The sequence below is a fragment of the Oncorhynchus mykiss genome, chromosome 29 (genome assembly GCF_057628025.1).
Source record: "Oncorhynchus mykiss isolate SJ-2025 chromosome 29, ASM5762802v1, whole genome shotgun sequence".
NCBI classification, from domain to species: Eukaryota; Metazoa; Chordata; class Actinopteri; order Salmoniformes; family Salmonidae; genus Oncorhynchus; species Oncorhynchus mykiss.
Window position 1 is genome coordinate 16,651,316 of NC_143050.1, and position 24,987 is coordinate 16,676,302.

Genomic DNA, 24,987 nt, shown 5'->3' on the forward strand with positions numbered 1-24,987 from the left:
CTACCTCTCCTACCTGTATATCATGGCAGTGCTCTCTATCTACCTCTCCTACCTGTATATCATGGCAGTGCTCTCCGTGTACCTCTCTCCTACCTGTATATCATGGCAGTGCTCTCTGTCTACCTCTCTCCTATCTGTATATCATGGCAGTGCTCTCTGTCTACCTCTCCTACCTGTATATCATGGCAGTGCTCTCCGTGTACCTCTCTCCTACCTGTATATCATGGCAGTGCTCTCGGGCTACCTCTCTCTCACCTGTATATCATGGCAGTGCTCTCCGTTTACCTCCCTCCTACCTGTATATCATGGCAGTGCTCTCTGTCTACCTCTCCTACCTGTATATCATGGCAGTGCTCTCTGTCTAACTCTCCTACCTGTATATCATGGCAGTGCTCTCCGTTTACCTCCCTCCTACCTGTATATCATGGCAGTGCTCTCTGGATAACTCTCCTACCTGTATATCATGGCAGTGCTCTCGGGCTACCTCTTTCCTACCTGTATGTCATGGCAGTGCTCTCCGTCTACCTCTCTCCTACCTGAATATCAAGGCAGTGCTCTCCATCTACCTCTCTCTCTCACCTGAATATCATGGCAGTGCTCTCCATCTACCTCTCTCTCTCACCTGTATATCATGGAAGTGCATTCAGCCTCATAGTCAGTCAGGGAGATTGCACATTCTCTGAGGTACAGCATCAGTCTGCGTTATCTGTTACCTGTTATCATGGCAGTGCTCTCTGTCTACCTCTCCTACCTGTATATTATGGCAGTGCTCTCTGTCTACCTCTCCTACCTGTATATCATGGCAGTGCTCTCTGTCTAACACTCCTACCTGTATATCATGGCAGTGCTCTCGGGCTACCTCTCTCTCACCTGTATATCATGGCAGTGTTCTCCGTCTACCTCTTTCCTACCTGTATATCATGGCAGTGCTCTCCGTCTACCTCTTTCCTACCTGTATGTCATGGCAGTGCTCTCTGTCTACCTCTCCTACCTGTTATCATGGCAGTGCTCTCGGGCTACCTCTCTCTCACCTGTATATCATGGTAGTGCTCTCTGTCTACCTCTCCTACCTGTATATCATGGCAGTGCTCTCTATCTACCTCTCCTACCTGTATATCATGGCAGTGCTCTCCGTGTACCTCTCTCCTACCTGTATATCATGGCAGTGCTCTCTGTCTACCTCTCTCCTATCTGTATATCATGGCAGTGCTCTCTGTCTACCTCTCCTACCTGTATATCATGGCAGTGCTCTCCGTGTACCTCTCTCCTACCTGTATATCATGGCAGTGCTCTCGGGCTACCTCTCTCTCACCTGTATATCATGGCAGTGCTCTCCGTTTACCTCCCTCCTACCTGTATATCATGGCAGTGCTCTCTGTCTACCTCTCCTACCTGTATATCATGGCAGTGCTCTCTGTCTAACTCTCCTACCTGTATATCATGGCAGTGCTCTCCGTTTACCTTCCTCCTACCTGTATATCATGGCAGTGCTCTCTGGATAACTCTCCTACCTGTATATCATGGCAGTGCTCTCGGGCTACCTCTCCTACCTGTATATCATGGCAGTGCTCTCTGTCTACCTCTCCTACCTGTATATCATGGCAGTGCTCTCTGTCTAACACTCCTACCTGTATATCATGGCAGTGCTCTCGGGCTACCTCTCTCTCACCTGTATATCATGGCAGTGTTCTCCGTCTACCTCTTTCCTACCTGTATATCATGGCAGTGCTCTCCGTCTACCTCTTTCCTACCTGTATGTCATGGCAGTGCTCTCCGTCTACCTCTCTCCTACCTGAATATCAAGGCAGTGCTCTCCATCTACCTCTCTCTCTCACCTGAATATCATGGCAGTGCTCTCCATCTACCTCTCTCTCTCACCTGTATATCATGGAAGTGCATTCAGCCTCATAGTCAGTCAGGGAGATTGCACATTCTCTGAGGTACAGCATCAGTCTGCCTTTCTCCACCAGCCTGTGGGTGGCCTCCAGGATTTGGGAGGCCAGCTCTGACTCACTCCTCTGCTCTTACTTGTTGCCTACAAGTCCTCTTTCTTTTGCATTTATGTGACCAAAAAGTAGCAAAAAATATGCCCACCAAAAAGGTTATGCAAACCAGTATCACTGTTACAGATCTACATGTTTATGCAGGTAGGATATGGCTGAGATGAAGAGTTAAAAAATCCATCTTGAAGCAGAAAAAACTCTTCACTGGTCCCGCTGATTCAAAACAAGTCTTGATTGCTCTTTTCTGATGTCTTAATCCAGAATGAATCTAAATCAATCCTAAAGTGACAACAACATTCAAACACGGAGACGGATTTATGAGCATTGCTTCTTTTACTGAAGATGGACAGAAACAACAATCTGCATCTCTCTCTCTCTTTATGTCCCTCTGAGATGACAGCAGACAAGACAAGTGAGCATCAATACAGAACAACTCAGTGATTCCATCAAAACTCATTGATGTTTGAGTGGATTTATCATTAGGTCTATTTTTGATATGTCTGTCTTGTGCAGGGCCATCGGTTAACCTTGTGGAGATGTCAGTAGGGACTATTTCAATGCTGTGTTAGTCCTGGTCTATGCTGCAGTGGCGATTATCTGGGATTAAGCTTCTCTAAGCGCTCTTTTGATTGACTCAAATCACACTGGCAGCTGGCTAAGGCCAATCTCTCTTTTCCCGTTGAACATTACAGACCCCAAGGTTCTCTAACAACTAGGCACCTTAGAGCTTAGGAAACCATGGTTACTACTAGCGAGGGAGAGAGCCAGTGTGTATGCATTACTAGGATCTAGGCTGTTTTAAACAGAAATACTGGGTCGGTCTTTATTCTCCTTCAGTGCCTCCAGGACTGCAGTGGAGTACATTTCAGGTTATGTTTCATACTCACATTACACGAGTTTGACCTAAAACACATTTTATTCGCCGTCTGCCTATATTGACCTGCGCCTCAAGGCACAGAAGAAGAGGTCAGTCTGGACGATTAAGGCATTTTCTTTTGCAAACAAAATGAGTGTGCACATATAGCGTGCGTCTGTGTGCTTCATCCCCAATTTGATGCCCTCAAATAATTACCTAGGCTAATCCAGTGCAGCAGTGGAAGCTGCTGAGGGAAGGACAGCCCATAATAATGTCTGGAATGGAGTCAATGGAATGGTGTCAAACACATCAAAGATGTGGTTTCCATGTGTTTGATACGATCCCATTTACTCCATTCCAGCCATTATTATGAGCCGTCCTCCCCTCAGCAGCCTCCACTGCAGTGCTGGTTATTAGTATTATTATCTGCTGCATAACTGTATAGAGATGTAAGAACCTGGCACTTTGATAATCCTACAGATGCCTGCAAATAGAAACACACACACACAATAAGAAAGCGGATGTGATTGTTTGAGACAGGATGGACCTAGAAGGGCACAGGAACAGCCAGAGGACACGGTGACTACATCTGCAATGCAGCGAGAGTACCACCACCATCACATCTGTGGGTATCCTGAGGCTCTCTCACAGCTTACAAATACACAATATCGGGTGTTTTTTTCCTAAAAATGGCGATTTGCGTCATAGTCCTTGTAACACAATCCGTTTATTCACACCAGAAGTCTTTAGAAATGGTAGTTTAGAGTTGCATTCAACCTTGTGCAGACCTTCTTCTATTCTGAAAAAAGTAAAAGTAATGTATTCAAGTTTTTTTTTTAAAGAACAATGAATGGTTTGAATGAATGGCCAGAACACTAATGGTCACTTCCATCTTCTGCAGTCAAATCAAATCAAATCTGCTGCTCTTTCATAGTACTCCCATCTATACAGTACTCTTGCAAAGCTTTTCCTCAGTTCCCCATGAATCACACTACATGTTTTAACCATCATCCCAATCAATAGCAAAATCCCTGGAGCAAAATTCAATCTCGCCTTAAGAAATAGTTGTAGCAGATCCAATACCAGAGAGTGGTTCAGTGTTTCACAAATAATCTTACTGAGAATATTTGAGAATTCCCTTCATATCCTGTTATCAAAGCATACAATAATAATTAAAGAAAGTCTGGCATTAGGCTTGCTCATATATACTGAAAATCGAGAATTTTCTAAATTCATGATTTGACTATCATCTAGAACTGGCACTCCCACCTTTATCATGAAGAGGGCACGACAAAACCTATTACCCCTCAGGACACTGAAAATATTTGTCATGGGTCCTCAGATCCTCAAAAGGTTCTACAGCTGCACCAGTGGTTGCATCACTGCCTGGTATGGCAACTGCTCGGCCTCCGACGCAAGGCACTACAGAGGGTAGTGCGTATGGCCCAGTACATCACTGGGGCCAAGCTTCCTGCCATCCAGGACCTCTATACCAGGCGGTGTTAGAGGAAGGTCCTAAAACTTGTCAAAGACTCCAGCCACCCTAGTCATAGACTGTTCTCTCTGCTACTGCACGGCAAGCGCTAATGGAGCACCAAGTCTAGGTACAAGAGGCTTCCAAACAACTTCTACCCCCAAGTCATAAGACTACTGAAAATCTAATCAAATGGCTACCCAGACTATTTGCATTGCCCCCCCCCCCCCTTTTATGCTACTGCTACTCTCTGTTATTATCTATGTATACGTCACTTTAATAACTCTACCCACATGTATATATTACCTCAATTACCTCGACTAACTGGTTCCCCGCACATTGACTCTATACCGGGTCTGCGTGTATATAGCCTTGCTATTGGTGTTTTACAGCTGCTCTTTAATTATTTGTTACTTATATTTCTTATTTTTGTTTGTATTTTTCTTAAAACTGCATTGTTGGTTAAGGGCTTGTAAGTAAGCATTTCACTGTAAGGTCTACTACACCTGTTGTAGTCGGCCCACATGACAAATACAATTTGATTTGATTTTTGAAGTTGTTATTCTCATGCAATCCAACAGGTGGCGATAGTCAGCACAACATAATTTGTTAAACCAGACCAGGGAAGAAGAACATTATTTCATCAACTGTCAAGATGGCTGCTGTGTACATGTCAGCGAACCGGTCCGAAAATGCTTTTAGTACAGTTGATTTGGTGCCAGAGTGGGCACAAGAAGAAGTTAGCACTGGGGTGAGGAAATGTAGTATAGCACCGTTCACTTTACATAGGTTTGATTGCGTTGCCCAAACTGAACACAGGCATTTACATGCCACTTCAGCTAGCTAGCTAGCTAACAATGAGACTGCAGAAGCGCTCGCCATGTATGTACCTAGCTATAGCATTTTACAGCTGATTTTGTTGGTAGCCAGCTAGCCATTACCGTTTCTTTCTACATAATGTCCTTGGGATTATTTTCACATAAATAAAGCAAAAATGTTGTTCTGATTCTTCATGTCTAATCGCAGACTACCATTATGGCAGTGGAGTTTGATGGAGGGGTTGTGATTGGCGCGGACTCCAGAACAACAACAGGGTACGTTAAGTTACTTTAAATCAAGCAACTGTGTCTTACCGGCTTCCTGCCTAATAGAAATAGATTGCTGATTAAGTCGGCCTCTATTCCATTGACATTTTTGTGTTTTGAAAACATTATAGCTAGAGCTGCCTAATACTCCCAATCGTTATTTTTTTCCCCAACTGGTTGTAGTGCTTACATTGCCAATCGAGTTACTGACAAGTTGACTCCCATTCACGACCGCATCTTCTGCTGCCGCTCTGGTTCTGCAGCTGACACACAGGCTGTTGCTGATATAGTCACCTATCAGCTGGGCTTTCACAGGTAACACACCGGCTATACCTCTACACAAAGATCAAAACTCTTCACACAGCTATATAGTTAGTGGCTATCTTCATACCACTCCCAGGATAAAATAAGTGCTTTGAGAACTATCAAAATATTGTTTTGAGTGTCTGATTCAAGTTTTAATGTACAAGCACAGTGAAATGCCTTTCTTGAGTGTCCTTCTATATTTATTCACTGTGAAATATCTCTCCCTCTGTGCCTGCTGCAGTATTGAGCTGGATGAGCCTCCACTTGTGCAAACGGCAGCCAATCTCTTCAAACAGACGTGCTACAGATACAGAGAGGAGCTGATGGCTGGCATCATTGTGGCTGGCTGGGACAAAAGAAGGGGTGGACAGGTGAGTTATCAGCATCTGTATTTGGATCATACACTCCAACCACTTTTCCCCCACTGTCTCAGAGAAATGTGTAGGGTCATTCCACTGCAAAAAGCAAAGAAAGGATTTCAGAACAATCTGGGATGGTGGTGGGTAGGGTATAAAATTAGCACCTGCCAAATGTGGGAAGATCTGGGTATTGGTGGGTAAGAATGTATGTTTCACCAGCCATGTTGGTCAATTTGCAGGGCTCTACAGTGAGAGCATTACATTTGCAAATAAAAAAAATAGTAAAGTATGAGCACATACGAGTTAGGGTTAGAAAAATTCTGCAGTAGCTGTTTTGTTTCATTAGATATTAAATACACAAAGAAATAGGAATACTATATCCCACCTCGCACTGAACACTGCCTGACAGGGGAGCTGCTGTGTGCAATGAATGAGGAGCTGATGGATTCCTTTTTGAAAGCACTGCCCACAGGCATAAAAGTTGGTCTAATTTACTCAAAAGTCTACTATGTAAGACTTTGTCCTTATGTTTTTTTGGCAATTTACATTTAGCCCTCAAGCTCAGTTGTTTTTCAATGGTAGTTTGAGTCTTCTGCTTCAACTGATAGTGAAGACACACACTAGTCAGATCTCAAATCGTGACAGGAATCAAGTGGTGTCGTTACCATGGTAAACTCACATCATTAAAGGGGCAGCTAAACATTTTGTCTTGCATATTTTGATTAAAAGACTCAGGTCACCAAAAATAAATGGAAATTGAGCAATATACCACATTACTTCTTACTAATACATTTCTTGTTTTAGAAACATTACAAAGCATGGTCATCCATTTTGTGTTTTTGATGTAATTATGGTGAAAACATATTTTGGCTGGTAAAAATCCTAGTAGCTGGTAGATGTATATTTTTTTTGATCTACCTGCCACAGTGGCTGGTGACCAAAAATGACATTTTAGGCCCTGGTGGTGGGTGTCATGGCTTGCTGAGATTACATGGATTGACTCTCCAGTGACCCTTCCCTCTTACACAGGTGTACACAGTCCCAATGGGAGGTATGATAGTGAGGCAGCCAGTGTCAGTAGGTGGTTCTGGCAGCTCCTACATATATGGCTTCATGGATTCTAACTACAAGCCTGGGATGACCAAGGAGGAGTGTCTTCACTTCTGTACCCAGGGTGAGTTGGACCAGAGGTTGAGTCTAGCACAGTGGTGGGTAATTCCAATCCTGGAGAGCAACAGTGTCTGCAGGCAATTGTTTGAGCCCTGTACTAACAAAGCTGATTGAAATATACCTAATAGCGTTGTTTAAAATGTAAGTAGATAAGTAGATTATTATATAAGTAGATTATTTGAATCTGTTGGGAAGGAACATTTGCCTGCACAAGCACAGCGGACCCTGTAGCCCACCTATGATCTTTACACTGTCATTAGGCTGTTTAAAATATCTTCAGCTGTAGCTTTTCTAATCTCTCTTCCACCATATGTCATGACAACTGAACTGAAAATACTTGATAGTTGGATCTGTAATATGTTGGTTGTCGGGTCACATCTAGGTGTTGTTAATGTCTCTCTCTCCATACAGCCTTGGCACTGGCCATGGAGCGGGACGGTTCTAGTGGAGGAGTGGCTCGTCTGGCAGCCATCACAGAGGAGGGCCTGGAGAGGCGGGTTGTTCTGGGAAACCAGCTGCCCAAATTCTCCAACGCCTAGACAAGGAGCAGAGGGGAAATTCCTTTGCTGTGCAGACAACGCACCCCCTGTCAAGTCCATCCACTTAAATGCTATACCTAGTCCTGTGCAGTGTAGGACTTTGGAAAGCAGTGTGAATGTGTCTCATTTATTTTTGTTTTGCAAACTAAGATTTGTCATGCAATAAAAAAATACTGAACCTTAGATACATTTGTGTTCCGTCTCTCAGGCCTGTTTTTCATTAGCTATTATTTCTTGGAAATTGAGTGAAACTGCACACAAGACTATAAAGGATAACTGGAAGAGATAATTGGCATAACATTTTCAGAGGTGATCTCACCTTCTTTGCAGTGAGTTGGAAGTAGACTAAACACAACACCATTTCCTAGATGTATAGTGAGGAATGCAGACAGACATCATGGGGAGGACTTTTAACAAAAACTACCCCGAGAAATGTTGCATGCCAAGCAATACCCACTTGAAGAGGTGACGCCAAGGAGTAGATCTATTACGTTGATCTGCTGTGTATTTTCCTCTCGTGCTGCTGACTTTATGGCACGCGCTCACGTTTTGCGCGGGACTTTGATATCGTTTGTTGGCCTTAAATACAGGCTGGATTGGAAACCGGCTGGCTAACGTTAGCCTATTAAAATTTGTTTTTATTGTAGGGTCGTTCTGGTATTGGCTAGGATACCAGGCAATAGTTTTATTTTAATAGTTTTATTTTATTTCTGCAATGTGGCACCTAGCAGACAGAGTTGTTAATAATGCTGGGCATTTTACTCCGGTAGAACAACCAGAGGCAGAAGATGGTGATCAGTTCCTCTCGTTTGCCAAGTGAGTTGCTTATGTTGCAAGAGTTCAGAACGTTATTTTATTTTTTTAAAAGTTAAGCCATTATTTCAGGTAATATGAGGCTTGCTTTGTGTTGTATTCTTCACACCCTCAGGAGGTCCAAGGTTGTGCAGCGTCAGTGTTCAGAGATGGAGACTGAGCCTAGCCCTCCCCCACAGTCTAGCTCCTTGTCTCAGAGTAGAGACAATTTCTGGCACAGGATTCTATGTCAGCCAAGGTGGATGTCCTCTTCACTTTCACCACCAACAATCTCACTTTTTTATTAACACAAGGTTTAGAAATGCTCCAGTCAAATTCACTCTTACTGATAGAATATGCTGTTTCTTAGTGAAGTGTCTCCTGAGCCCACCCCATCCTACGGCCCAGTTCAGATGCAGATGTTCTCAAATAAACCTGAAGGACTAGTGAGTACCCTAAGACTTGGTAAACATGTTTCACTGTGGCTGTCATTTTTAAAATGGCACATCCTACGATTGAGTTTTCAGATTTTATTTTGCCATTATGTTTACACGCAGGTTGGTGTGGACATGGCAGGATCACCTCCAGCAGGACAGAGAGTTAAAAAAGGGGGAAGGCTGGGTCTAGGAAAGCTACCTTCTCCAGTGGAACTGATGGGCCGGAAGAAGAAGGGGAGGACAGGGGGTGCAGCACAGAGCAGCCAGGTGGTGCAACCCAGGGTGGCAGCAGTGCTGCAGCACATTGGGGACCTCCGCAGGAGACAGAGCTCTATTGACCAGTAAGTGAAAGGTTTCTGATGCTAGATAGTGCAGAGGGGACATTGGAGATGGATGGCCTGTGGCTCGTTGGTATTACTTGTTGGTTTTACTGTGCCCTCAGGGTAGAATGAGGGGAAACTGATTTTAATTGGATGCAATGGGGGCAGAAATGTGGTTATACATTCAGTGCAGGTGTAAAGGACATCATGCTGCTTGCTTAGCGAATACCACTTCTTACCGATTCGGCCCATACCTGGCAGGAACTCTGCCTTGCTAGGACACGTGACCGCCCTCCTGAACCGTCTTACCAGTCAGCGCCACGCAAAAAGCTACTGTAGCTATTCGCTGGTGCAAGTGGGGACACTTCAGGCTGAGGATTAAGTTTCACACATCCCCATGTGCTACACAGGGATAGAAATCTACAAAGGCAACTCTGAAAGGCTGTTGAGTCATAGTAGAATATCATAGGTGACTAAATAAAACAGAAAAACTCATATTATTCCTACTTTTACCATTGTTGGTTGACTTTGGATGATAAGCATTAAATATAGAACAGTAGTTTTTAAAATGAACCCAAACACGATCATGTCCCAGGTTGAAGCGGGGGAGTTGGTGGGGCTCCAAACCCAGGTGTAAGGCAGAAAAGGGCCGTTCCCAGAGGCAAGCAGATGACAGCAGCATGACTATCAGCACCACAGTGGAGAAGCAGGATGAAGCTACGGACTACCTCAGTCCAACCCTCACTCGTCCTTACACCCAGAAGGAGGCATGGACTCAACTCTCACTGACTGATATTATATTTAAGAGTAACTGGAATTGAGGAAGCAAATGTGGATATCCCTTATTCGACTGTGATGTCTTTGCAGGGTCTGTTTGGAGGATTTGAACAAGCATCCCATCTTGCTCCTGGAGGAAATCCGATGCTGTCATTTGTCCTGGCAACTGCTGATAGACAAGCCAAGGGGGGTTGGCAAGGCCCTCGTCTGTCCCACAATGAATTTTGGGGTATTGGGCACACTCCAGAGGAATAATTGAATTTTTGTTACATTTCTCCAAAGCACTTGTAGAGTTCACATTGTATAAGGGCTCATAGTTTGTATTGATCAGATTCAGAGTTTAAGGGATATGTTTTGCAATGTTACAATTACTTTGTTAAGATTTTACTGCTTAAAAATGATGTACAACATTTGGTCAGTTCATTTTATACTGGATAGCCAAGCAATGGAGAAAAAAAGTAAATAAATACATAACATTGCATTCCAGTGTGACTAGTATGGTCTTCAACTGGGGAGCGTTATATGAAGAAATGAATTGGAGAAAAAAAAGGATTTGACTTGGTTGCTCACCCTGCTCCTGTTTTGACAGACAGAGCCCATCCCTCTCCTCTGAGAAGTTCCCGAAGGGCTGGCGAGGCGGTCTTTGAGGTAGTGGAGTGCGAAACTGGTGGCATCAGCCTTCAACTGAGTCCATCTCTCAAAGGACCCTTTGACCTGTTCTGTCATAGCCAGACAAGCACATAGGCCTGACTAGAAGTACATGTATTCATGTTTGGCTATCAAGTACTCCTTTTCCCTCGAGAGCCAAGCATATATACATTCATTAATTATAATGTAGTCTACAGTGCTTCAAACCTACTGAACTGTATTCCCTTTTCATTAAGTTATTACAATCAGTTATTTTTATGAACCACTTGCCTGTCTTGGTCACTGCCTTTCTCAAAACAAATTGTAGTACAAACATTTAATAAAGACATGAACTTTAGCTTCAGACTTTTGTAGGCCTACTGTAGCCTATGACTTTGTTTTCACACGTCCTCCAGGTCTTTATAGCAGTTTTGTAATCCGAGACTGCATGAGTCATCGTTTTCCAGATGATGGGATGATGACATGAAGAAAGTGAAAGTGCACATTGTAACGGGATCATTACGGCCCTGACAAAGCCTTCATTGAAAAAGGACGCCATCCCTTCGTCCTCGTAACAGTTGGTATCGCCTGTGTGACATAATGACAAACCGTTATACAGTACATTTTCATGGCTCATATCTGCTGTACGCTGTGTCGCTGTTCTTGGCCTGCTTGATGGTCCTGCAGTCCAACCGGGTCAGAGAGATGCAGGTCGAACTGCGGGAGCTGCGTCAGTGGACCAGTCTGGTGTGCGGGGACATAAAGGAATCGTCTACTGATATCTCGCGCTGCGGGGTAGGTGAGTTCGTACATTTACTAATAGGTTATAGGCTACACGAAAAAGAAAACACTATTGTGAAACTTTGCTTGATGTGTGAAGTAGCTCTATGTTTTTGAGAATTTATAAGAAGTCGATAAATATTCTTAGGCTAGGCCTACCCACTAGGAAATTTCAGATTTTGAAGTAAGGAATCCAGATGCTTGTTAATGCTTAGAACAATAAGGCCAATTTCACCACAATTATCAATGGAGTTGAAGTCTAGAAAATGATGACAATGACTTAATTGTTTGCCACCAGGGTTGGGTAGTTGTTACATGTAATGTGATTACAAAATAACCTGGAAAAATATTGAAATCAGACGACATGCTTTTGGAAAACTAGATGATTATTTATTGGATTACTTTTAAAGCCAGAAAGGATGTTTGTGAAAAAATACATGATCATACCTTTCGGTTTCCTCAATGACATTCAATTCAGAATCTAAAATAGGTGCAAGTTTAACTTTGTTCAGCCTGACCACAAGCCAGAGACCACTACGATGACACACCAAATGCATTTGATGGATCCTTTTAGTCTTGCAGGGGTGGGCAATTCCAGGCCTCGAGAGCCTGATTGGTGTCACAGTTTTTCCCCATGTCCAGCTAACACACCTGACTCCAATAATCACCTAATCATGATCTTCAGTTCAGAATGCAATTTGCAATTAATCAACTGTGTTTTCTAGGGATGGAGAGAAAGTGTGACAATCATGCGCGAGGACTGGAGTACCCCACCTCATGCCCCATAAGAGGAAAATAATCCAAAAGTAACAAAGTAATCTGATTACGTTACTAATTTTGAGTAATCCTAAAGTTACGTTGCTGATTACAATTTTGGACAGGTAACTAATAACTGGAACAGTTTACATTTAGAAAGTAACCTACACCAACCCTATTTACTACATATCTGAAACATTTGACTCCTATCACGCTATCAGCTGATGTGTAAAGTAGGATTTGAGAATTTATGAGACATCAATGAATATTCTTAGGCTACTGGGCTATTTCTAAGTTATTAATGCTTTGGAGTTCGAGCAATAAGGTTTATTATCCACCACACTTCTCAATGGAGTTGAAGTCTGGAAAAGGATGACAATTACTTGATTGTTTACCACATATCTGAAACAACGGATTCTTGTCACACTATGAGGTTCACATCTGATGTCATCTGGCATTTGACACAGATATCTGACTCTCACAGACATACACAATGGAATGGAATTCGAGGAAAGAGGGAGATTTCAAGACATGGGAGACGGAGACAGCGGCGCACTGGTCAGTCCCTTCCGACGCGCACACACACACACATACACACAATTTACTTAATCATTTATAATTTCCATGTCATCCAGCAGGAAGTAGTGCCTTTCTTCATCTTGTTCCTCTGTCATCACACTCATATGGTGAGTCGAATGGGCAATGAATTCACATCTATACTGTACATTCTCTTTCTCTCTCTCACACACACACACACACACACACACGCTATAGCCCTGTTTATACCTGTCACTAACATGCGTCCTTATCTTGTCCTGATTATGCCCGTTTAAACTTATAAGATATTTTCAAAATTAGATCACTATGCGTCTTTTAATTGTCTACACCTGGCTAAAAATGTGGGCACAATCGGAATGTGGACAACATCTGGAAAAAGGACGCATGTTAGAACCCGGTATAAACGGCGCTTTGCATTAACTACAATACTCTCAAACATGATTTTGTCTCCAACATACACATACTCCATGTTTTTAACCACTATGTTGTCTCAGATGAAGATGATTACACTCTGGTAGAATGGGCTCTAGGACTGAGTCGTCTAGGGGAGGGGCTGCAGGTCTTTGGAGAAAAGGTCACCGTGATAACCGAAGGGACTTACTTCATCTACAGTCAGGTAGCCTATTAAAACTAGACATTGTCATCTCTTGAGAGGCGGTCAAGCCAAGGTCCCTCTATACCATCACTGTGTTTGTGTACAGGTGCTGTATAAAGACACCACATGGACTATGGGTCATGTCATCAAGAAGCGTCTACATGGTATTGAGACCATCTTGATGAAGTGCATACAGAGTATGCCCAGCAACATCACTGTGGCCCAAAACACCTGCTACACAGCCGGTGAGTCGACTCAACCCCGGCCAGCGTGTGTTACAAACAACATTCTAATTAATTACTTAGAATACGGAACACAATTACAGCACTACTACACCCAGTGCTGAAGTTACTGGTGTTTCTCTCCCAGGTGTCCATTACCTGGAGCCAGGATCCACTCTGGAACTCTCCATTCCCAGGAAATCTGCTGGGCTTGTCCTCAAGCCTCACTCCACCTTCCTTGGCATGTTCAGGATCTGACACTGAGTGACGATCTAACACAAAACCATGTCTCTCCAGTACCCTACAATCACTGCCTATAATAACCCGACATGCTGACCTACTGCATTGTGTTGCCTGATATTTAATAAACTCTTATCTATATCAAAAGTTTTGCAAGTACTACTCAGCCAGTGTTTTCCTTTCAGCACTCATATTGCGGTAGCCTGATACAGAACAGTCACCAAATATCACAAAATGTAGCCTATTTTAGCATCGGAAAGTGCACAGATGTAATGTTTTAATTCCATGATAGAAAATACATAGGATATTAATCAAGCAAAATAGTGCAGTAGTACAGTGACCCAATATCAAATTTCAAGTTTTAATGATACGTACACACGTACACGTACAGTGAAATGTCTTTCTTGCTAGCTCTAAACAGTACAGTGAGTGGTGACCCAATATGAGTACAGTGTACAGCATCATTGTGAATTTCCCTCTGCTAAATTAAACTTTGTCAGTTACTTTGTCAGTTTGCCATCCTTGTCTATTGAAGACTGATGTATAATCCAACAGGGACCTCTTGTGGTCAATGCAGTGCGTTCAAAATGTATTCAGACCCCTTGACTATTTCCACATTTTGTCACGTTAAAGCCTTATTCTAAAATTGATTAAATAGTTTTTTTTTTTCAATCATCCATCTACATACAATACCCCATAATGACAAAGTAAAAACAGGTTTGTAGACATTTTTGCAAATGTATTCAAAATAAAAACCGGAAATATTATTTACACTTACATAAGTATTCAGACCCTTTACTCAATACTTTGTTGAAGCACCTTTGGTAGCGATTACAGCCTAGAGTCTTCTTGGGTATGACGCTACAAGTTTGGCACATCTGTATTTGGGGAGTTTATCCCATTCTTCTCTGCGGGTCTTCTCAAGCACTGTCAGGTTGGATGGGGAGCGTTGTACTGAGTAAAGGGTCTGAACACTTGGAAATGTTATATTTCAGTTTTCTATTTGTAATACATTTGCAAACATTTCTAAATAACTGTTTTTGCTTTGTCATTATGGGGTATAGTGTGTAGATTGATAAGAACAAACAATTGAATCAATTTTAGAATAAGGCTGTAATGTAACATGTAACAAAATGTGGAAAAAGTTAAGGGGTCTGAATACTTCCCGAATGCACTGTACAGTGGGGCAAAAAGTATTTAGTCAGCCACCAATTGTGCAAGTTCTCCCACTTAAAAAGATGAGAGAGGCCTGTAATTTTCATCATAGGTACACTTCAACTATGACAGACAAAATGAGGGAAAGAAATCCAGAAAATCACATTGTAGGATTTTTAATGAATTTATTTGCAAATTATGGTGGAAAATACGTCAATAACAGAAGTTTATCTCAATACTTTGTTATATACCCTTTGTTGGCAATGACATAGGTCAAACGTTTTCTGTTTTCACACACTGTTGCTGGTATTTTGGCCCATTCCTCCATGCAGATCTCCTCTAGAGCAGTGATGTTTTGGGGCTGTTGCTGGGCAACACGGACTTTCAACACCCTCCAAAGATTTTCTATGGGGTTGAGATCTGTAGACTGGCTAGGCCACTCCAGGACCTTGAAATGCTTCTTACGAAGCCACTCCTTCGTTGCCCGGGCAGTGTGTTTGGGATCACTGTCATGCTGAAAGACCCAGCCACGTTTCATCTTCAATGCCCTTGCTGATGGAAGGAGGTTTTCACTCAAAATCTCACGATACATGGCCCCATTCATTCTTTCCTTTACACGGATCAGTCGTCCTGGTCCTTTTGCAGAAAAACAGCCCCAAACACCCCCATGCTTCACAGTAGGTATGGTGTTCTTTGGATGCAACTCAGCATTCTTTGTCCTCCAAACACGACGAGTTGAGTTTTTACCAAAAGTTCTATTTTGGTTTCATCTGACCATATGACATTCTCCCAATCTTCTTCTGGATCATCCAAATGCTCTCTAGCAAACTTCAGACGGGCCTGGACATGTACTGGCTTAAGCAGGGGGACACGTCTGGCACTGCAGGATTTGAGTCCCTGGCGGCGTAGTGTGTTACTGATGGTAGGCTTTGTTACTTTGGTCCCAGCTCTCTGCAGGTCATTCACTAGGTCCCCCCGTGTGGTTCTGGGATTTTTGCTCACCGTTCTTGTGATCATTTTGACCCCACGGGGTGAGATCTTGCATGGAGCCCCAGATCGAGGGAGATTATCAGTGGTCTTGTATGTCTTCCATTTCCTAATGATTGCTCCCACAGTTGATTTCTTCAAACCAAGCTGCTTACCTATTGCAGATTCAGTCTTCCCAGCCTGGTGCAGGTCTACAATTTTGTTTCTGGTGTCCTTTGACAGCTCTTTGGTCTTGGCGATAGTGGAGTTTGGAGTGTGACTGTTTGAGGTTGTGGACAGGTGTCTTTTATACTGATAACAAGTTCAAACAGGTGCCATTAATACAGGTAACGAGTGGAGGACAGAGGAGCCTCTTAAAGAAGAAGTTACAGGTCTGTGAGAGCCAGAAATCTTGCTTGTTTGTAGGTGACCAAATACTTATTTTCCACCATCATTTGCAAATAAATTCATTAAAAATCCTACAATGTGATTTTCTGGATTTTTTTTCTAATTTTGTCTGTCATAGTTGAAGTGTACCTATGCTGAAAATTATAGGCCTCTCTGATCTTTTTAAGTGGAAGAACTTGAACAATTGGTGGCTGACTAAATACTTTTTTGCCCCATTGTATATACATACGCACGTAGTTTACAACCCGTACAGTAGGTGACGGTGTGCACCTCTAACAAGAATATGGACTGGGGAGAGAGAGAGAGGGCCAGCAATTGCACCGGGGAATGTTCCTCCGTGGCTGTTTCCGAAACCAAGTGTAGATGTGGACATGATTGAGGGCAGGAGAAAGGGGGTGAGGACGTGAGAAGAGGTGTGGAGAGAGAATAGGTTTTATTTGTTTTTAAGGATATATACAGATGGTTCAAAGGATCTAATCAGTGGCAGGGTGGGGGCTTGGGTGTGTTTATTTTTTAATGTATTATTATTACTATTTTTAACCCCTCCACCCCTCATTGGAGGACAACTATCTTTGTTGATTTTTCATTTGTTTTGCTACATATACAGTTGAAGTCAGAAGTTTACATACACTTAGGTTGGAGTCATTAAAACTCGTTTTTCAACCCCTCCACAAATTTCTTGCTAACAAACTATAGTTTTGGCAAGTCGGTTAGGACATCTACTTTGTGCATGACAAGTACTTTTTCAAACAATTGTTTACTGACAGATTATTTCACTTATAATTCACTGTGTCACAATTCCAGTGGGTCAGAAGTTTATATACACTAAGTTGACTGTGCCTTTAAACAGCTTGGAAAATTCCAGAAAATGATGTCATGGCTTTAGAAGCTTCTGATAGGCTAATTGACATCATTTGAGTCAATTGGAGGTGTACCTGTGGATGTATTTTATGGCCTACCTTCAAACTCTGTGCCTCTTTGCTTGACATCATGGCAAAATCAAAATAAATTAGCCAAGACCTCAGAAAAAAAATGTAGACCTCCACAAGTCTGGTTCATCATTGGGAGAAATTTCCAAACGGCTGAAGGTACCACATTCATCTGTACAAACAATAGTACACAAGTATAAACACCATGGGACCATGCAGTCGTCATACCGCTCAGAAAGGAGACGTGTTCTGTCTCCTAGAGATGAATGTACTTTTGTGCGGAAAGTGCAAATCAATCATGACTGTTTATTTTTTAAACATTGCTATGGCTCTAAACTTTCCATGCCCTAATGTGAAACCAAATGAAAATGAGTGCATGGCAAAAAGATAACGGTGGCTAAATGCCAGAGGGGATGAGTCATTAAGAGGAGTTACTATGACGTTTTCATCTTTTGAGCTTCTAGTCATGAAATCTATGCAGCCGACTCAATCACTTTTTTATAGCTACTGTTTACAGGCCTCCTGGGCCATATACAGCGTTCCTCACTGAGTTCCCTGAATTCCCATCGGACCTTGTAGTCATAGCAGATAATATTCTAATTTTTGATGACTTTAATATTCACATGGAAAAGTCCACAGACCCACTCCAAAAGGCATTTGGAGCCATCATCGACTCAGTTGGGTTTGTCCAACATGTCTCCGGACCTACTCACTGACACAGTCATACTCTGGACCTAGTTTTGTCCCATGGAATAAATGTTGTGGATCTTAATGTTTTTCCTCATAATCCTGGACTATCGGACCACCATTTTATTACGTTTGCAATCGCAACAAATAATCTGCTTAGACCCCAACCAAGGAGCATCAAATGTCGTGCTATAAATTCTCAGACAACCCAAAGATTCCTTGATGCCCTTCCAGACTCCCTCTGCCTACCCAAGGACATCAGAGGACAAAAATCAGTTAACTACCTAACTGAGGAACTTAATTTAACCTTGCGCAAGACCCTAGATGCAGTTGCACCCCCAAAAACTAAAAACATTTGTCATAAGAAACTAGCTCCCTGGTATACAGTAAATACCCGAGCTCTGAAGCAAGCTTCCAGAAAATTGGAACGCCACACCAAACTGGAAGTCTTCCGACTAGCTTGGAAAGACAGTGCCGTGCAGTATCGAAGAGCCCTCACTGCTGCTCGATCATCCTATTTTTCCAACCTAATTGAGGAAAATAAGAACAATCCGAAATTTATTTTTGATACTGTCGCAAAGCTAACTAAAAAGCAGCATTCCCCAAGAGAGGGTGGTTTTCACTTCAGCAGTAATAAATTCATGAACTTCTTTGAGGAAAAGATCATGATCATTAGAAAGCAAATTATGGACTCCTCTTTAAATCTGCGTAGTCCTCCAAAGCTCAGTTGTCCTGAGTCTGCACAACTCTGCCAGGACCTAGGAATAAGGGAGACACTCAAGTGTTTTAGTATTATATCTCTTGACACAATGATGAAAATAATCATGGCCTCTTAACCATCAAGCTGCATACTGGACCCTATTCCAACTAAACTACTGAAAGAGCTGTTTCCTGTGCTTGGCCCTCCTATGTTGAACATAATAAACGGCTCTCTATAAAGTAATAAAGCCTCTCTTGAAAAAGCCAAACCTTGACCCAGAAAATATAAAAAACTATCGGCCTATATCGAATCTCCCATTCCTCTAACATTTTTGAAAAAGTTGTTGCGCAGCAACTCACTGCCTTCCTGAAGACAAACAATGTATACGAAATGCTTCAGTCTGGTTTTAGACCCCATCATAGCACTGAGACTGCACTTGTGAAGGTGGTAAATTACCTTTTAATGGCGTCAGACCGAGGCTCTGCATCATTATTTTGGAGAGATTGGAAACCCAAATTGGTCTACAAGGACAAGTTCTGGCCTGATTTAGATCTTATCTGTCGGAAAGATATCAGTTTGTCTCTGTGAATGGTTTGTCCTCTGACAAATCAACTGTAAATTTCGGTGTTCCTCAAGGTTCCGTTTTAGGACCACTATTGTTTTCACTATATATTTTACCTCTTGGGGATGTCATTCAAAAATATAATGTTAACTTTCACTCCTATGCGGATGACACACAGCTGTACATTTCAATGAAACATGGCGAAGCCCCAAAATTGCCCTCGCTGGAAGCCTGTGTTTCAGACATAAGGAAGTGGATGGCTGCAAACTTTCTACTTTTAAACTCGGACAAAACAGAGATGCTTGTTCTAGGTCCCAAGAAACAAAGAGATCTTCTGTTGAATCTGACAATTAATCTTGATGGTTGTACAGTCGTCTCAAGGAAAACTGTGAAGCACCTCGGCCTTACTCTGGACACTGATATCTCTTTTGACGAACATATCAAGATTGTTTCAAAGGACAGCTTTTTCCATCTGCGTAACATTGCAAAAATCAGACATTTTCTGTCCAAACTTGATGCAGAAAAATTCATCCATGCTTTTGTTACTTCTAGGTTAGACTACTGCAATGCTCTACTTTCCGGCTACCCGGATAAAGCACTAAATAAACTTCAGTTAGTGCTAAATACGGCTGCTAGATTCCTGAATAGAACGAAAACATTTGATCATATTACTCCAGTGCTAGCCTCCCTACACTGGCTTGCTGTTAAGGCAAGGGCTGATTTCAAGGTTTTACTGCTAACCTACAAAGCATTACATGGGCTTGCTCGTACCTATCTTTCAGAATTTGGTCCTGCCGTACAGGCCTACACGTACACTACGGTCACAAGACGCAGGCCTCCTAATTGTCCCTAGAATTTCTAAGCAAACATCTGGAGGCAGGGCTTTCTCCTATAGAGCTCCATTTTTATTGAATGGTCTGCCTACCCATGTGAGAGATGCAGACTCAGTCTCAACCTTTAAGTCTTTATTGAAGACTCATCTCTTCAGTAGGTTCTATGATTGAGTGTAGTCTGGCCCAGGAGTGTGAAGGTGAACGGAAAGGCACTGGAGCAACAAACTGCCCTTGCTGTCTCTGCCAAGCCGGTTCCCTTCTCTCCACCTGGATTCTCTCTGCCTCTAACCCTATTACAGGGGCCGAGTCACTGGCTTACTGGTGCTCTTCCATGCCGTCCCAAGGATGGGTGCGTCACTTGAGTGGGTTGAGTCACTGACGTTGTCTTCCTGTCTGGGTTGGTGCCCCCCATTGGGTTGTGCCGTGGCGGAGATATTTGTGAGCTATACTCGGCCTTGTCTCAGGATGGTAAGTTGGTGGTTGAAGATATCCCTCTAGTGGTGTGGGGGCCCTGTATGATCGGATGGGGCCACAGTGTCTCCTGACCCCTCCTATCTCAGCCTCCAGTATTTATGCTGCAGTATTTTGTGTCGGGGGGCTAGGGTCAGTCTGTTATATCTGGAGTATTTCTCCTGTCTTATCCGGTATCCTGTGTGAATTTAAGTATGCTCTCTCTAATTCTCTCTCTCGGTGGACCTGAGCCCTAGGACCATGCCTCAGGACTACCTGGCATGATGACTCCTTGTTGTCCCCAGTCCACCTGGCCATGCTGCTGCTCCAGTTTCAACTGTTCTGCCTGCGGCTATGGAAACCTGACCTGTTCACTGTGATTAATATTATTTGACCGTGCTGGTCATCTATGAACATTTGAACATCTTGGCCATGTTCTGTTATAATCTCCACTCGGCACAGCCAGAAGAGGACTGGCCACCCCTCATAGCCTGGTTCCTCTCTAGGTTGGTTCTGGTTCTCTCTTAATAGGTTTTGGCCTTTTTAGGGAGTTTTTCCTAGCCACCGTGCTTCTAAACCTGCATTGCTTGCTGTTTGGGGTTTTAGGCTGGGTTTCTGTACAGCACTTTGATATATCAGCTGATGTAAGAAGGGCTATATAAATAAATTTGATACTATGTGTGTGATGTAAGGAGGAAACATGGTCTTCAGGTGCTCCTTAAGGCCTCAGGTTTTGAATTCTTTGGAAAAGGAGGCTGCCCTTGCATGATCCCCTATGTGTGTTCTTGAAATCTTGAGTTCAACTCAGTAATCTGTCTTTCTAGAATATTGTTCCAAAATTGCCTCAGGTCACTGTCACTCTTGATGCTGGATGTTTTCCCTAATGAAGTTGTGACTACACTGTCTGACAATTTACAGGAAGTTTTTGCTGCCGTGATGCGCTCACATCCCAATTACTAATATCATGCTTAATCATCATCTCTTCAGTTAGCTTGAGAACTTTATCAAAGTCCCCCCTGAGTTATCTCTGAACGTAGAAAAGCTGCTTTTGAAGATTTCAATTAAACCGATACAGTCCATCACAGACAATGTAGAGCTTTGTAATCGCTTCGTACTGTAGCAAAATCACTAGTGTCAAACAATTTACTAAACGTGACTAATAGGAATAAAATTTGGTTCTAATTTGGTTTGTCCACAAGCCTCTGAAAACCCTGAAAGAACCTCTAAAATGACATCTAGCAGTAACAGCACTTTACTCACAGACCCTGATTTTGAACTCCACCGTACATCCGCAGATCTTTCTAGCTCGATACATGGCCTATCGGGATGCAACTCTTTCTGGTAAGTGGTGAAATAAGTATAGCCAGTTGCAAATGTAATGGCTTGGCAGATAATAAGAAAAGACAATCAGTATTTACCTGGCTAACCGAGAAGGAATATAATATCTATTGTTTACAGGAAACTCATTCAACAATTTTAGATGACGTTTTGTGGAAAAAGGTCTGGGGGGGGGGGGATATATTTCTCCCATGGGCAAAGAAATTCAAAAAGGGTGATTGTTTTAATTAACAGTAATTTTGATCCAAATGTGCAAATTGTCCAAACAGATCATCATGGTAGATAGATTATTTTATATATGTTTTTGGGCAATAAACAGATATGGCTTATTAACCTATACGGTCAAAATAATAATGATCCTGTAATATTTGTGTTGTGGAGAAATGACCAGGCAGGAGACGGGAGTACAGTTAGTTTTCCTTTAGTCAAAACCCCTCGTGCTCTACAGTTCCCGGCACAATAGTGTGCATGTGCATTTCCTATTAGACAACAAAGTGACTACCCAAAAACACAGGGTGCCAAGTCCAGAAAATATAACCACCTCTACCTAAAACGCACACACGTATCATAAAGACAATCCCGCACAAAACAAGGGCGGGTACAGGTACTTAAAATAGGGAAGCTCATTAAGCCATACAACAGAACACAGGTGAAACTAATAAGACAAAACAAACAGACAAACGAAAAAGGGATCGGTGGCGGCTAGTAGGACGGTGACGATGACCACCGAGCACCGGGAGCCAACTTCAGCGGAAGTCGTGACACTGTTACCTCCTTAAACAGCTCAACTCACAGGTCAAGCTTTTGAGGTGCCCTTCACTGTCGAATAGGATATCTCCGCTCCTCCTGGGCTTCCGGTGGTGGACCAGGTTCGGGTAGATGGTCAGGCTCTGTCTCTCCCGTACGTCCACAGTCAGGAGACTAGTCCTGGGGGTCGTTATTGTTCTTGTTCTCTCGGCATGTCTCTGCTGGGGTGTTGGACCGTAGCAGATGATCTTGAAGACTTAGTTTTTAATCAAAGATTCTCTGTAATTAGTATTACGCAATCAAACTGATTAATCATGTAACTGTAATTAACGAGGAAGTCGGGGCACCAAGGAAAATATTCAGATTACAAAGTTATCATTTCCTAAAATAACTTTTCAGGTATTTTCATATCTGATCCATAGTCTTCTGATTAATGAATTATTTACTTTACCTCACGTTAGTCTCATTCCAAACGTCGTAAATTGTTGGTTATCTGCACGAACGCAGTCTTCACTATGAGTCATCTATACATCAATTGTCTTAAATCATTTATTTATTACTAACTAAGTAATTCACAGAAATGCATACACAAAACAACAAAGTAGATATGGTTACAAGAAATGGTAGGAGAATGTGCCCTAGTGGGTTAAACCGGCATGGCGGCTTGTTAGACAAAAGGGAAGTGGGGGTCGACTAAGAAGTCACTACGGAGTTAATTATAACAATTGAAATGCTAATCCTTTACACATGAACACTAACTCATTCGGGAAGAATTGCAATCAATATACACTGCTCAAAAAAATAAAGGGAACACTAAAATAACACATCCTAGATCTGAATGAATGAAATATTCTTAATAAATACTTTTTTCTTTACATAGTTGAATGTGCTGACAACAAAATCACACAAAAATTATCAATGGAAATCAAATTTATCAACCCATGGAGGTCTGGATTTGGAGTCACACTCAAAATTAAAGTGGAAAACCACACTACAGGCTGATCCAACTTTGATGTAATGTCCTTAAAACAAGTCAAAATGAGGCTCAGTAGTGTGTGTGGCCTCCACGTGCCTGTTTGACCTCCCTACAATGCCTGGGCATGCTACTGATGAGGTGGCGGATGGTCTCCTGAGGGATCTCCTCCCAGACCTGGACTAAAGCATCCGCCAACTCCTGGACAGTCTGTGGTGCAACGTGGCGTTGGTGGATGGAGCGAGACATGATGTCCCAGATGTGCTCAATTGGATTCAGGTCTGGGGAACGGGCGGGCCAGTCCATAGCATCAATGCCTTCCTCTTGCAGGAACTGCTGACACACTCCAGCCACATGAGGTCTAGCATTGTCTTGCATTAGGAGGAACCAGGGCCAACCGCACCAGCATATGGTCTCACAAGGGGTCTGAGGATCTCATCTCGGGACCTAATGGCAGTCAGGCTACCTCTGGCGAGCACATGGAGGGCTGTGCGCCTCCCCAAAGAAATGCCACCCCACACCATGACTGACCCACCGCCAAACCGGTCATGCTGGAGGATGTTGCAGGCAGCAGAATGTTCTCCACGGCGTTTCCAGACTGTCACGTCTGTCACGTGCTCAGTGTGAACCTGCTTTCATCTGTGAAGAGCACAGGGCGCCAGTGGCGAATTTGCCAATCTTGGTGTCCTCTGGCAAATGCCAAACGTCCTGCACGGCGTTGGGCTGTAAGCACAACCCCCACCTTTGGACGTCGGGCCCTCATACCACCCCCATGGAGTCTGTTTCTGACCATTTGAGCAGACACATGCACATTTGTGGCCTGCTGGAGGTAATTTTGCAGGGCTCTGGCAGTGCTCCTCCTTGCACAAAAGCGGAGGTAGCGGTCCTGCTGCTGGGTTGTTGCCCTCCTACGGCCTCCTCCACGTCTCCTGATGTACTGGCCTGTCTCCTGGTAGCGCCTCCATGCTCTGGACACTACGCTGACAGACACAGCAAACCTTCTTGCCACAGCTCGCATTGATGTGCCATCCTGGATGAGCTGCACTACCTGAGCCACTTGTGTGGGTTGTAGACTCCGTCTCATGCTACCACTAGAGTGAAAGCACCGCCAGCATTCAAAAGTGACCAAAACATCAGCCAGGAAGCAAAGGAACTGAGAAGTGGTTTGTGGTTATCACCTGCAGAACCACTCCTTTATTGGGGGTGTCTTGCTAATTGCCTATAATTTCCACCTGTTGTCTATTCCATTTGCACAACAGCATGTGACATTTATTGTCAATCAGTGTTGCTTCCTAAGTGGACAGTTTGATTTCACAGAAGTGTGATTGACTTGGAGTTACATTG

At 43.1% G+C, this 24,987-nt stretch overlaps 3 protein-coding genes across 8 annotated transcripts; all 3 read left to right on the forward strand.

The window, feature by feature from the left end:
- Nucleotides 1–4,915: 4,915 nt before the first annotated feature.
- On the forward strand, nucleotides 4,916–7,984 carry LOC110510028 (proteasome subunit beta type-6). Its single transcript, XM_021591302.3, has 6 exons — nucleotides 4,916–5,084; nucleotides 5,360–5,427; nucleotides 5,602–5,733; nucleotides 5,966–6,095; nucleotides 7,113–7,257; nucleotides 7,665–7,984. The coding sequence occupies exons 1-6, from the start codon at nucleotides 4,989–4,991 to the stop codon at nucleotides 7,790–7,792; spliced, it is 699 nt and encodes a 232-aa protein (XP_021446977.3). The 5' UTR covers nucleotides 4,916–4,988; the 3' UTR covers nucleotides 7,793–7,984.
- Nucleotides 7,878–10,604, forward strand: LOC118945265 (uncharacterized). Its single transcript, XM_090226667.1, has 6 exons — nucleotides 7,878–8,608; nucleotides 8,721–8,843; nucleotides 8,955–9,030; nucleotides 9,142–9,362; nucleotides 9,937–10,108; nucleotides 10,209–10,604. Exons 1-6 carry the CDS (start codon nucleotides 8,508–8,510, stop codon nucleotides 10,371–10,373), a joined length of 858 nt encoding a protein of 285 aa, XP_090082793.1. The 5' UTR covers nucleotides 7,878–8,507; the 3' UTR covers nucleotides 10,374–10,604.
- A 557-nt stretch (nucleotides 10,605–11,161) lies between these two features.
- Nucleotides 11,162–14,042, forward strand: tnfsf13 (TNF superfamily member 13). 6 transcript variants are annotated; one of them, XM_021590213.3, is made up of 6 exons: nucleotides 11,162–11,540; nucleotides 12,749–12,839; nucleotides 12,917–12,967; nucleotides 13,334–13,455; nucleotides 13,541–13,679; nucleotides 13,804–14,042. In XM_021590213.3, the coding sequence occupies exons 1-6, from the start codon at nucleotides 11,346–11,348 to the stop codon at nucleotides 13,911–13,913; spliced, it is 708 nt and encodes a 235-aa protein (XP_021445888.2). In that variant the 5' UTR covers nucleotides 11,162–11,345; the 3' UTR covers nucleotides 13,914–14,042.
- The last annotated feature ends 10,945 nt before the right edge of the window (nucleotides 14,043–24,987 follow it).